Genomic DNA, 14,381 nt, shown 5'->3' on the forward strand with positions numbered 1-14,381 from the left:
GGATGCTATTAGAAGGTCAGCCACTCATTAGAAACAGCCCCAGCTTCACTTCGCAGCAGTTTCCAGCCAGACATTTGCCTGTATCACAGAGAAAGGGAGGAAGAAAGATACCACAAGGGGCATATTTCAAAAAGACAGAGCATGGCAGTAGCAAAAATCGGAGGCTAAAAGCTGCCTGATGCCCTCTTTCAAACACCTTCTTCCTTGTGCCAGGAGATGCTGCAACTACAGATACAAATCCACAGGACCCGGCAGGCTGCAAACCGAGTGCGACCATCTGTGGCAACACAAGTGATGAGCGAGCAGCCGCAGATGGCTGCCACCCACACCCCAGTGCCCCAGCTGCTCACCAGCCGGTGAGCCGGGCTGGGAACTGCCCCACCGCCCCCGAGCCTGGCCGCGTGCTGGTTCACTTCCCGCACAGCTCGCATCACTCCAGACAGCCATCCCGCGAGGAGTCACCGCCAACCTGTGGCTGCCTGGGAGCTGGGTGCTCAGCTCCCACCCCAGCTGTTGCTCTAATTACATTAAACACATGGAATTCAGCTGCAGCTGCTCAGGCTGCTTCCAAAAGGACTCTCCTTTTAATTAAAAATTTGCTATTAAAGAGCATTAAATTGTGTAATGCAAATAATCCTCTAGAAATCATCTGTTCCAGCAGCTAATGACCAGCTTTGTTGCAGCAGTATCTAACAGCAGCAGGACAGTTAGCTAACAGGACGGAGCGTGCTGCTGTTAACCACTCCCTCAGGATCACGGATTCCTTCTTTCTCCCTCTGAATCTACCACAGAGCAGTTAGAGGATGCTGGATATATACCAGCTTGCTGCTAACTCCCCAGGCCCACAGCATTTCACCCCAATTGCAGTTTTAAAGCTTTGGGAAATGGAAGAGAAGAAAGGCTTGTTAACACTGCTCCGTTCAGGCAGAACCAGGCGGCTGAAGACTCTGCGAGGAAAGACAAGGAACAGTCCTGTGGGAGCATGAAATGCCACACGCACTATTTTTTTTTTCTTTCACACTGAAAGAAAGGTTTCTCGCTGAAACCTTTTTAACACTCTGAACCTAAATAATAAGGTAGAGACAGTGCCCTTCCTGGGGGTGCACAGCAATCCACAGCACGGACAGAAGCTGTAAGGAGAAAAGTATCTTTCCTGCTGAGAAACCCATCCTTCTGCAGAGATAAAAAGTAAAAGTAGAAAAACAGAACACATTCAAAGCGCCTTTAAACATTTCACTGCCAACTAAATGTTTTGTTTTTTTTTCATTTTGCAATGCCTGTACTGAGAGGCTGAAGTTCAGTACATGATCCGTAACATTCACTATGCCCTACTCAAACATTACATGAGCCAAAGGAGTGTGTTAGCAGGACTATTTCCTACTCTCCCGATAACAGGGCAATCATGGCCATCCAGAGCTGTTGTTATTAATTTCCGATTATCTGCCTACCAGATAAGCAAAGCATTTTGATAACCACAAATACTATATCGGCGCATTTTCTAAAATAAAATCGAGTAACAACAACAAGCCAACTTCAGTGGTATCTCAAAGAAATACACAGAGAACATCCACTTCATTAGAATAAATAAAATGTTTTAAAAAACAAACCACGACAAATTTTAGGTCCATCACAAGGCTCTGCAGCTCTGCTACTCACATTTCCATCATCAGGGACAAACCAGCCTGTGGGGAGCACCTGTTTGGTGCTCGAGCAGGGGCAGCCCCAAGGGAGAGTCCTTCCCTTGCCTTGGTGCTGTTTCAGCCAGGGGAAAAAATGGTAGGAGAATCCTCCTCCTCTGCCTTCTGCAGTATTGTTGAGTTTAAGCCCAATGAGTCTGGCTGTCATCCGACTTGATTTTTTTTTTTTTTTTTTATTAAGGAATTGCTCGAGTACAGCTAAATCTCCCAGTTAGAGAGATGAATAATGCAACCCAAACATCTCACTAGCACAGACCACACAGACATACAGAATAAACACTTCCCCGGCAAGGAAGAAAACGCAAGTGTCACTCCAGCCCCAAACTGAGCAGGATTATGGAGAAACGGTTCTTACAAACTACAGGAAAAACTACAAGCAGATGATACAGAAAGGAGAAAAAGGGTAAATAAGCAATAGCTAGTGAAAATAATAGAAGGAAGGAGGAGAAATAAGAAGCTGGACTGCCTGGAGTTTTGCAGAGCCTCCTCGCAGCCAGGTGGGTAGTAAATGGCAACCTGCAGCTCACAGAAGGAGAGCAACATAAAGGTGCCAAGCCAAGAACACCTTGACTTGACCTATGCTCCTTAGCTCAACAGCTAAGAAAGCCACAAACTGTAACTCCTGCCACAAGGCCTCTTCCCCTCCACCATTCCCACTCTCCACACGGATTTCACCTGAGAAAAGCAGCCCCCAGCAACAGAGATCGCAGGCAGCAGTTTGACACAGCTGGCCAGGTCTGGGAGCATCCCACCTGGAAACCACCGAGCTGCCACAAGGGAGCAAGTGCAGCCAAACCACTGGGGAATGCCCGGCATTTCAGCTACTCTTTGGGCATGGCATCCTTTCTGTACCACTTGCAAAAGCAGCCTGGATGTCTGCAGCCAAATGAAAACAAGGAAATCTGCTGTTTACAGCAAACCACAGCCTACAGTTTTTTTCTTGCTCACTTAGGAAGCAATTCAACTCTCTTGTTAAAAAAAAGGTGATAGGAAAACACCAAGAGGTGGGGAAAAGTGAGGGCCTGCTCAGCAAGAGGAGTTTCTCATGATGAGCAACTGAGGAATGAGGGAACCTTGGTGGTGGCTGACACCACCAGGCCAGCAAAACCGAGGCTGGCGCTTGCTCGGCATGCCATGCACCCCATTTCCTACCCGGGTTAGTTCTGAGTGTTGGGGGATTCTCCAAGGGGCTGCAGACAGAAGTACCAAATCTTTCCTGGTCCTTACAGCAACTTACACCTTGATCATAGCCATCACTTAAGCACACAGGGACTGTAAAACTGGAAGCTTTTTTTTTTTTTTTAAATAAATATCCGTTAAAATCACTCCCACAAGACACAGGTACTAGGAGGACAGACCACTTGTTAAAGGAAATAAAACTGAACTGGGTCAAAATAGATTCTGCTAATCCACACAAGATTTCTGTGCCATTTTCTCCCTATGTTAAATAAGGAATTATCCAAAATCACAGTTCATTATTTAAGAAGCCAGAAGATAGAAGTTAAAATTACAAGAATTCAACTGCAAGTGTATTTTAGAGAAAAGCTCCGAAGTAGGAAAAACCTGAAAAAGCAATAATTCTGATAGATGCTGAGACAGCGTTTCACTACTGCTATAAATTCCCTCAAAGAAATTAACTCTGAAGCAATTCAGAAAAGGATATGGAGGCAAAAATCAGAAACAGAATTTGGCTCTGCCATTTGGCTACTATCAGCCCCTCTTAGAATATGTTTTTGTTATTCTAGACTTAAGTGCATGCAGTTTCTCACAGCAAAGGCTGCAATAAGCTGGGACACAATAACTGACTTGAAGAAGGTAAAAATAATGAAGTGCTCAGTTTGAGCTATGAACAAAAGATGTTCAAGAGCTACTTCTGTGCAACTGGGTTAAAAATATCCAAGAAAGAAGACAGATCATCTGGTGACAGGTCCAAAGAGGAGGAACATATTTAGACTAGCACAATGAAGAGATTTTAAAAGGAGAAGGGGAACACCTAAAAACACAGTGGACAAACACAGGAATGCTAGAGAAGAGTTTTCAGAACTATGAATAAGATTTATCATAAAATTTTGCATTGTCATTGCTTTGAGAGTCCTAGAACAGGAGAGCACTGCACGCTTCACATCTGGGCAGGAAGATACTGGGGTTCCCAGCTCTGCAGCTGCTCTGGTATTTGATGGGTAACAAGGGAAAAAACTCAATTCTCCACCAGAGAACCCCTAGGTAGTGGCTGCATTACACGACTTAAATCTAACACATAGGCTGATTGAAATAAAGTTTACAACTAAGCAGAAGACCAAAAGTAAGCAAGAGATGATATTCAAAATACTGCAAGCTTAGCTCTACAACAAGAAGAAAGCAATGGCGAAGTTTATTTTATCTTGGCTTTTGCACAAGCTGCAGTGGCACAACTGGGAAAACACCTGCAAATGAAGGGGCCGAGCTATGAGCCTGCTTACAGAAACCTGCTTCTTTCCTGCAAAGTGGGGACCAAGGGCAGAAAGTGCCATATCATTCCCTTCAATTCCGTATGTTCCCAGTTACATCCATGTCAAATGCCTGCAAGATGTACAGGTACATGAACCACTAAAACACCAAGTTGCTCATGGTGAAGCAGAATTCCCCATGGAGTCACGACTCTTGCTGCTGACTTCCACAAGCATTTTGTCTGCTTATGGACACAGAGGTTTCAGTGCTGCTTTCTGCCTCGTTCTGAGGCTCCCGTATCCTTGGTAACTGGTGCATTCATCTTCCCTTTAAAACAGACTGCTGATCTGTCCAATTTTGCTGTATTTGGTGAGCGTGTCTGGCAAATGGTTTCTCTGAACCTGAACACTAAATACTCTAGGAAGCTGTCAGGCGTATTGAAAACACAAGTTGAAAGTTAGGGAAGTCCTTCCTCTACTGAAACCAAGTCTGATGTGACCACTTGTAATGGCACTTTCAGATAGATGGCTCCCAGTGAGAACACAGTATGGATCCCAAACATCTTTGGAAGTCAGAGAATGGTCTCAGGTCAACTTTCTTCTGTCCAGAGACAGAAACGCTCGCTGGATCAAGGACTAACCATGCTGCAACACTAAGCTCTTTGAAGGATTACTCCACTGTGATTACCTTCACCATAATGTGCATCAAAAGACAAGCAAAACACCCGATTACAGAGCAAGAGCCTATAATTAGGGCTGAGGTTTGATGAAGGCATGCGAGGATAACTCGGAGAGCAGTCATTTCACAAAGAGCAACAACAAATGGAAATACCACTATTACTTTTGCCCAAATAAACCTTTAATTTATCAGAGTAGGGGTGCTACAGTCAGTGTGCTGCAGCCTAGAATCACCACACCAGAATCAACTGTCTTGCAGCAAATGGGTGAGAAACAAATTCAACAGGTTTGCTTTATATCCCATGTGCGGGCAGAATGAGGAGGAAAGGCATCTCACCTTGCAGGGCTGTAACTTGCAATCCTCTGCCCTGGACCCACTACAGGCTCAAGTCACTGCAGAACAGTAGGACGTGCTGCAATGCAGTTTCCAACAAAAACGGTAACAACAAAACTTTATTTCCCCATTAAAGTGAGTGCAAAATCTGCGTAATTCTTCAGCATTGGTGCAGTGTTGCTAGCACAGCTCACACCAAGGCAACACAGCAAGTATTCATCCAGAAGATGTTACAACAGGGAACTGCAGTAACTAGGTGATTACTAACTGCCAATACGAGTCACAGAAAAAACCTACCTCTATATCAGAACAACACAATTTCCTTCTACGACAGCATAACAAGTCCAAGAAACATGGAAGCAACAATGCATGTACTATCTGAACTTCAACAAGGCTTCTGACAGCATCTTACATGCTATTTCCACAAGTGATTTTGAAAAAAATGTGTATATGTGAATCTAAGCTAGCTCTGGATACAAGTCACTGAGAAGACATTCAAAATTGTTACTGTCAAACTGGAACAACATATCAAGTGAGATCTTGAAAAATTTGTCCAGAGTCCAACAGTATTCAACAGCTTCATTAACCATCTACATGACACAATAGGCAGCATCGTTATTAAAAGTTATTTTACTGTGGGAGTTGCAAGCATATTTTAGTATCAGAAAGTAAGTCAAAATGGTCTTGACAAATGTGGGGAGAACCCACTCAGTGTTTTGTTTGTTTTTTTTTTAAACACTTCTTTTATTTTCATATTATAATAAGGACAAATGTAATACCCACTTTGATAGGAATCCTCATCTATAAAAGTACAAAATGGAAAAATGATTTGCTTGCCAGAAGTTCTGCAGAAAGCAGTCAGAGACAACAATGTGTCAGAAAACAAATGTGCATCAACAATATGCTTAAACATCCATCACCTGTGAAACTTGCCAAAACAAGAATAACTTTGGTCTGACAGGTGAAGCAATTTTTCCCCTATAGCTATTGCTAACATGGCCTTAGACTCCCACGTACAGTTTTGGGCATCCCATTTCAAGATAGATATTAAGTCTCTGGACAGAGTCCAAAGGAGAGAGGGAAAAAAAGACCAGAACTGGAGGTCTAAAAACATGACGTATGAGAGCAGAGTGGAAGAACTGGGTTTGTTTAGTCTGAAGAAAAAAGGCTAAAAGAGAGACATGATAACAGTCTTCAAATATGTAAAAGATAGTTACGCTAAAGAAAAACTACTTTCTACATACACACTGGATAGAAATAGAAACAAGCTAAGACAGCAGCAAAGTATGTTTTTTCTAACATCTGATAGAAGAATTATATATTTGAGAGATTGCCGCTAGAGGCTGTGTTATTATTATATAATTTTAAGAGCAAACATGCCTGTATGAGCTAGGTATAAATTTTTTTCACACAACTGCTGAATGGACCATACAACTTCCTGAGGTCTTTTTCAACACGCTTCAACTCTGTGTTGTAGGCATAAAACACAATTCCGTTACTGTTATTTGCAACCACCCATTGAGTTTAAAATGACTCGTCTCTTTTCTCTTAAAATAAAAACTGTTCTTTCTAGGAAGACAAAAAATGCTCTGCAGAAAACGCAAGAACCACTGACATTCCCCCAAACTCTCTTCCAAACCACAATACAGCAGGAGACAAGCATCACTACTCATTGTAGATGAAGAAACAGCTGTAGAATTAACTAGGAACGTGACATGTTTCTGTTTCCAGTTGGGTTTACTCATAAAAATGGTTATTCTCATGGGTACAACATTTAATCTGTGAGAGGCCTGACAAGAAAAGATGTAAGAACTGATGGAAGGAAAGATGATGAAAGTTAAGTCCAGGCCAAAATAAAAAGTGACATCACCTACTAAACTAAGGGCAATGAGCCTTATGGGGCAAATGAAGCTCAGTAGCTAGCTAGTAGCACGAGTTTTAGTAATTCTAAACACTGTCAAGAAATAAGTTTACTGGCTGGTATATTCATCACTGCAAATTACTGTAGAAGGTGCTCACTGCTCCTCTCCTCATGCCAGACCTCCACAACTGCACACAGATCCAACAAGCTTTCTGCTGAAAAGCTGCCGCTAAGGTGATTTGCATGTTGGGAAGTCCTACCCTAGTTGAAATTGCTTCTTCATCACATATGGAACAGCCTAAAGATACTTGTCTGTGTGGTATGCTGTAAGCACCTTTCCTCACCCATGTCGTTAGAGGACAGGAGCATACGATTAGGAAGCTGGAAGTGAGGAGACACACAGATGCCCTGAAGAAGTTATCTATGGTGACAGAGATAAGCAAAAGGAAGACCATCCAACTGCACTACAGGTTTCCCACACAGGAACATTTAACAGTGGTTTGGTTGAAGGTGACAACTTGGTATATCTGAATGTTTTCCCCCCAAAATTAAGTTAAATTAGACCTTTGCTACAATCCTACAGGTTTTAATTACAGAGCCTAAAAAAGGGATGATAAATGGTGCAAATATCTTGATCAAGGTAACTTCCAGCAACGTAAAATGTCACTAAAAGAAAACTTTAGGCAAAATATTCTGTAGTGCTTTGGAACAAGATTAAATCCATGCCCTCTCTCTATAGTTCAGTAAAAACTGTATCTTTGGCTTGAAGATGTGTCTTATTTTTTCCTTCTTGTATTTCAAGATAAAACTATTCCCTTTTTTTTTGTTTTTTTTTTTTTAACCACATCATGCATCACCTATGGAGAAGGAGCAGCTCTGCATGGGAAGTAGACACACACAGAGCACACTTGGGTGTGCTGCTGGGACTGAATGCTAAGGGAACAGGACAGGGTCATATGTAGAATTTGTCAAAGAGAAACTGAGGTGATGCCAACAGTACATTTGACAAGCTCTGGTGAACATTTGGAATCCATCTGCTCTCTTACTGCATGCTCCATGAGACGCTCTACTCCTGTCTCAACCCTGACCCTCTGAACCCAGAGAAGTTTACCAATATTTGGATGCTTCAGAAGTCGGCAGATTCGAGCTTCACGTTCAAGTTTCTGGTGATCTGAAAGAGTAAAAAACAAGGTATTCAGCTCCATAACTCTGAACTCGATTCTTATTCATATTCAACAAAGAAAGGAACACCGTGACCCAGCAGACATCTGGAGGCCTGGGTGAGACTGGGAATTCCTGGAACCGTCTCCCAAAACCTCACACCTCTTGCAGACAATGGCGGTGCAGGCACCTGCATTCGAGGCTGCAGAGGCCCTCTGCTCCTGGTACAGAGTTAGTGCTACACTGATAATCCCTGCATGGATTCAAAGTGAGCAGCAGCACAAAGATGCCACTCTTTCATCAGGCACACCAACACGCAAAGCCGCTCCCAGTGAAATCTCTTCAGAGATTTACCCCCTTCTCCAAAGCTGGAGGAGAACAGTCTCTGAAGAACTAACCAACATGAAATGGAAAAGGACCTGCTGCCACCTCAGAGAAACGGTGGGGAAGAAAGGCAGAGCAAGAGGGAGAAATACACAGCTACTGCTTGGGCACGGCTGTCACATGAAGCAGGGACTGCTGCCAGCTCCAACGAGCCGTAAAGGTAACCATGCTGCAGCACCCATGGCCCGCATCACTGGGGAAATGCTGACCCAGCACTTCCAGATCTCCAGGCGAGAAGTCCTGCCTAAATGCTAAACATGCCTGTTCCAGCCCAAAGGCAGTATCAGTTTAAGCAGGACAGTCATCTGGATTAAAGACAAACACATCAAGGAGAGCAGAAAATAGTTTCTCCTCCTAAGAAATGTAATATGCATGATGGCAAGAAAAAGAGAGGGAGCTAAGGCCACTCTGCCCATCCCAGCCAAAGAGCAGAGGCTGGTTAGCTGCTGAGGCTCAGACAGGAGATTTTTACTCCATTAAAGCACAGTTTTGCTGAAAGGAGCTGAGGGAGGGAAATATTTGGGGCAGCCCCAGAAGCTGCTGAACTCTTAACCTTTGCGGATGCAGATGTGTAGAAAGAGGCAAGAAAAGAGGACTGCCCTCCCTCCTAGCCCAACCAGATAAAGAGAACAACAAAGTAAGCTGCCTGACCTTGATATTTCTCCTCCAGCAGATCTTCAGCACATAGGGTTGAAAACAGACCTTCTCTGCATCCCCTGGGCCACCCAAGTTTTTCCTCAGGAGGAAGCAGGGCCTTGGCTGCTTGGGCTGCTCAGCAGATCCCTGGTAGAAGCGCAGCATCCTCTGACTTACAGGAACCCCACTGGAGACCCACATCAGCAAGGCCCCACTGCACTGCCCTGCCTGAGAACAGCCTGCACAGCTCCATGGTCTCTGTGTGGTCTTCCCTTCCCTCTGCACAGAAAAGCTTTGAATAACTGTTCTCTTCCCCCTGAGCAGAAGAGAGAGACCAAGGCAGATCGCAGCTCAGAATACCTCTCCCAAGCTGGGAATAGCAGCCCAGGGCACTGCAGGATTTCTGTCTTCTTTCCCACTGCTGAATTGTAGAAAGTGTCCCAATTAATATTTTATATGGGCTGAGATGTGCTTACATCCTCATCTGCTGCTGTTCAGGGAGGGGGGGGAAGGTAAATTACTCCTTTCATCTCTCCTTCCTTCTCAGTTCTGGAAATTATTTTTGTTGTTGCATATATTTTACAGCTCCATGCCAGAATCACTCCAGCAAAGTAGCAGGCGGCAGGAGAGCCTGGAGAGGATCCATGCAGTGCACCAGGGCCTGGGGAGCCAGCGCTTCCTTGCCTGCATTGCTAGGAGGGCCTTGGCTCCCCTTTTAGCAGCATCTTACAACCCAAGTTTCGCAAAACAGTTGCAAGGTAGCAGGCTGCGCTGTGCACTCTGCACCCAGGCCACGCTCTCGGAGCAGGACCCCGGTTGCAGAAGAGCTATTCGTAACCCGCGCGCACCCCTGGCTCTTGCAAATTCCCCGCTTACCCTCCCAGCTCTACTTGGAATCCCTACAGGAGGGGATCCTTCGCCCACCTAGATCACGTTGCCTTCGTGCACAGTTACACTCGCTGGCAATCTGTTCCCAAGCACAAGGACATGGGGAAGCAGACAGCAAAAACAGCTGAGCAAAAGGGGAAGGAGAGGTAAGACGTTATCACGTGCTCCTCAGCCACCGAGTCCTGACAGCCAGGACGGACAGCTGATGGGAGCGAGGCTCAAACAAAATGACAAAACCATCAAAATGCCACGGGAGATGAGCAATTGCTCCCCTGCAATCCTACACCCTCTTGCAGAGGGAGAGGAACGGGCAGGGCAGCTAGCGATCACAGGCAGCAGGCGCAGCACAACTTGTGACAGGAGGTCAGCACCCCGCTCCCTGGCCCTCCAGCACCGCACGGCCTGGCCGCAGACCAGAAGAGGAGTACAGCACTCTGGTCACAAGGTACAGGAAACTATTTCTGGTCGGGGGAAAGCATACCACACTGTTCTGTCTCCAGGGCAACAAAACAGGCCAATTCAAGCACAGCTCGCAGAGAGAAAGCATGCTCCTCGGCGCGCGGCTGCGCCAGCCCAGCAGCACCAGCGTGGCAGCGCCAGCCCTGCAGCGAAAGGTCAGCCTGGGCTGGGCTCCTTGCCTGCTTTGCAGGATCACCCCTCCCAGGCAACACCGCATCACACCCCAGCTCGTGACCTGCGAAACAGCCCCCATGCCCCAGGAGAGTCCCTGCATCACCTGGTGAGCCTTTGGCACAGCATGGGCATTGCGCTCCCGTTCCGGGCATCAGTGGCAGAGTCAAGTCAGTGCTTGGGGCAAACAACCCGGTATCTAAATACTTGAGCAATAAGCAGGGAATTGAAGTTTTTTCTTCTCTCTCTCTGCTCTGACAGCAGTTATTCACAATAGGAAACAGGTAAAAAAAAAAAAAAGAAAAAAGATTGCCAGTCCAGTAGAGCCGAAGGTTGGGCTTGAGGACATGCTCTGCAGTGGCTCACAGAACCACAGCTCTCCTTGACTGCATCAGGAGAAGGATGAGGAGAAGATCCAGGTTCAGATCCCTGCCTGATCAAAGCTAATAGTTTCTCCTCCCTCTCCCCAAAACACCAAGATGATTTCTGCAATGCACCTGTGGAGTGAAGGCAGAAGCCCGGTGTGTGGCTGGTGAGTGCAGTGGCACACCCCGAGCCACCGCAGGATCCCGTCTGGGGCAATAAGCTCAGCTCCTGCTTCTCACCAACCTCTCACCAACCACACAACTTCCACCAGCAATCTCCATACCTTGCCTAAAACATCCTTTAGAGAACAGAACAGTTCATGTTCAAGACTTCGAGTGATAAATAAAGCCATATATCCACAGGAGTTACTCCAAGCGTTAGTTACCCTTCCCGTCAAAACTCTGTGCTGCCGTTCCAAGTCTGAATTCACCCATCTCCTGTTTCCAAATATTGGATTTCATTAGGCTCTTTTCCTGCTAAGTTACAGAGCTGTCTAGCCCTGAACAATAGCTGATGCTTAAAACTTAAGTACAGGATATTACAAGCACTCATCTAATATTCATTTCATGTTTTCCAGCCAAAAAAAGAGGCTCCTGCTGTTTAGACAGCCCTTCTATCTGCGATCTGAAGCGGTGACTATCTACCTGGACAGAAGAGCGCAGTTTATGCAGACTACTTGTAGCAAAACTAAAAACATAAATGCTTAAAGAGATGGTGCTAAAAGCAGCAGGACAATACCTTCCCACGTTGGACATGCAAACTGAAGTGTGAATATTTATGCCTAGTTATCAGGCCTTTGTTTGGAAAAGATTTCTGCATTTGTGTTCAACGGCTGGAACTATATTTAGTCAAATGTCTCTCACTTGATTGCTCTGCAAATACTGCTCTAGTATTTGTACCATTACTTTAGCCCCGTTCTAGTAATGCTAATACCACAGTTCTTCAGAACACACCTGATAAGAAACTAACTGCTCACAGAACTGGGATTTCTTTGGTTTGGGTTCCGACCTGTCTGGGAGTTTGCTTGAACAGAAAACAGGAATATTGTTTGCAGCCTTTGTCAAAGTGAAGGACCTGCAAAAGTAAAACTGCATCTTGTGATGTGAACACGCAGCCCCTGGAACTGCACGGCTCACGTGTACCAGATGGACAGATGTGGCGACGCACAGTTCACGTCCCAGATGTAACCATCACTGAGCTGGATAAATCCAAAACCCAGCCCAAGAGCAGAAGACAACAAACCAAACCCATGATAATTTAGTCTGTATGGTATAAATGCATCAGACTTCAGCAGGAAAATAGGAAGCAATGTAAAACATAGGTGCCCCAAACAGAAATATAAAGCAAAACACGGGTGGCTTTCCCTCACAACAAACTGACAATCTCCAACAGGGCGGGGAGTATGACTAGTTGTGAAACAAAAGAGCGTTTCTGACTCTTCTGTAAGAAAATCCTTTCAGTGTCTGACCACCTCAGTCTGTTACCGCACAGACGCTGTGGCAGAGATGGAAGGAGAACAAAAAAACCAGCTTCTGGGCTCCGTTCTACTCGAGGGAATCAGTTCTCAATTTTCTGCTCTAGCATCTGTCTACAAGCACTGCTGCTTGGCAGGCTTACTCCTCACCAGTTCTTTCTCCTCCAAGGGTAGCAGAAGCCTGGAGAAGAACATTTTCAGCCACACAGACAGGGCACAGGACACCTACAAAATTGCCGCAGCCTAGAGCTGTCAAGTGAGAACATTTATATAACACCACCAAAAAAAAGATGAAGAAAAAGGTCACTGCGCTTCATCAGTCTGTTAGGAAGCAGAAGGGCGGAGGGGGGGCTGCAGGGGAAGCAGAGGGAAACGTGCCTGCATGGAGCTGTGAGGTGCTTGCAAAAGGCTAGATCCAGTAAAAGACACCTGCAACCAAGCCAGGAGCAAGACAAGTTCCAGGCAAGTGGGGTTTGGGCTGAATGTGAGCTGGGGAAGGCAGCGAGGTGGCCGGTACTGACGCTGCCACCCTGCACATGCCGCTAGCACAAGCCCTGGCATCACTGGATGAAGCTCTCCAGAGATGCAGAGGGTGATGTGTTTTGGCTGTGATACAAACACAGCACCCAGCCAGCATCCTGCTGTAGGCACCCCAAAGGAGCCATGACCAGGAGGTTTAAAGAGCCCTGCCTTTTGCACCGCATTCACCCCTCCTGTCCTGGAGCAGGCCAGGGTGTTTGCTCCAGGAGCAAACATCAGCAAAACTCTGCCTGTTTCTGATCGCTCCTTCTCCTGGCAAGCAAAAGACAGCACTGAAAAGTAATTGAAAGAACGGACAAAACAGTTACTGAAATAAAGCCAAACATCATTTTATCAGAGAAAACGACTTCACACCTACCTGAAAACAAGGTGGAAAAAGTGAGCTCTACCATACTTGCTTCAACCAGTGCTACAACCAGCACTGCTCAGCAATGGCCCCACACGCAGAGGAGCACACCCACTGCTGTATTTATTTGCTCACTTTATCCAACTGCAACTATACCGAGGTCATGTGGCTAAAGCTCACCCTTTATTTAGCACACCTGCCTCAAAAAAGCAAGAAAGAAAAAGCATGTTTCTCGAGCTATCTAAAAGTTTAGGCACCCCAATGGGAGGGCAGATTCTTCCCTAAGCACAGGAAAAAGAAGAAACAAAATTCACACTTAGATCTCCCATGTTTAATGAAAAACTTTGCTAGGAAGAAAAAACCCTGCTTCTCTCTTTGCCAGTAGGTAATCTTGCTGCTCCCAACTGGCCCGTATTGCGTGGACTGCTCAGGAACACAGCCCACCTGTCCTCATCCCGCACTAGGACCACGCTTTCCCCCTGCAGCTGAAGGAGGCCTGAAGACAGCATTCCTGGGGGAATACGCTCCAGATTACATTTCTCAGAATGGGAAGAGGCCGGAAGAGGAATCAAACCCAAGACAATAAATTCAGTTTGATTGCTGTCATCATGCCAATTCTGGGAGATAGTCAATTGGTGCCAGCTGCTATGATATCTTTTGAGTTGCTTCAAGACAGAAATCGAATTTGCATCAAATACATTTTGTAGCATGAGACTAGTCTGAGCCTTCAGGTTGCTTCTTTCTTTTGTGTGCTTGTTTAAGTTTATACTTCCCAAGTCATTCCCAGCAGAACGTGCAAGCTCCCTCTTCCTGGAGCTCAGGCCACAGACTTAGCCCATACTCCGTCTTTCCCCAACATCGCTGCGTTACAGAACAGCGGAAAGCACTCAACACTGGGGTCAGGCTGGCACAAGGCAGCGTGCCATGCAGCACCACCTGCTTAAACCCAAATACCAGCAA

At 45.8% G+C, this 14,381-nt stretch overlaps 1 protein-coding gene across 29 annotated transcripts in view; it reads right to left on the reverse strand.

Annotated features, from left to right (window-relative positions):
• Window positions 1-14,381, reverse strand: part of CAMK2G (calcium/calmodulin dependent protein kinase II gamma) — a 115,166-nt gene that overhangs the window by 52,040 nt on the left and 48,745 nt on the right. For 26 of the 29 annotated variants that reach the window (XR_014587121.1, XR_014587122.1, XR_014587123.1 and 23 more), the window contains exon 3: window positions 8,108-8,167. The exons of the other annotated variants lie outside the window; for them this stretch is intronic. Coding sequence is in view for 22 of the 26 variants with exons in the window: in XM_083845179.1 (XP_083701305.1) it covers window positions 8,108-8,167 (60 nt within the window). In the remaining 4 variants the exon portion in view is untranslated. The remainder of the gene's footprint in view (window positions 1-8,107; window positions 8,168-14,381) is intronic. 29 annotated transcript variants of the gene reach the window in all.

The sequence above is a fragment of the Anser anser genome, assembly GCF_964211835.1.
Source record: "Anser anser genome assembly, chromosome: 7".
Lineage (NCBI taxonomy): Eukaryota > Metazoa > Chordata > Aves > Anseriformes > Anatidae > Anser > Anser anser.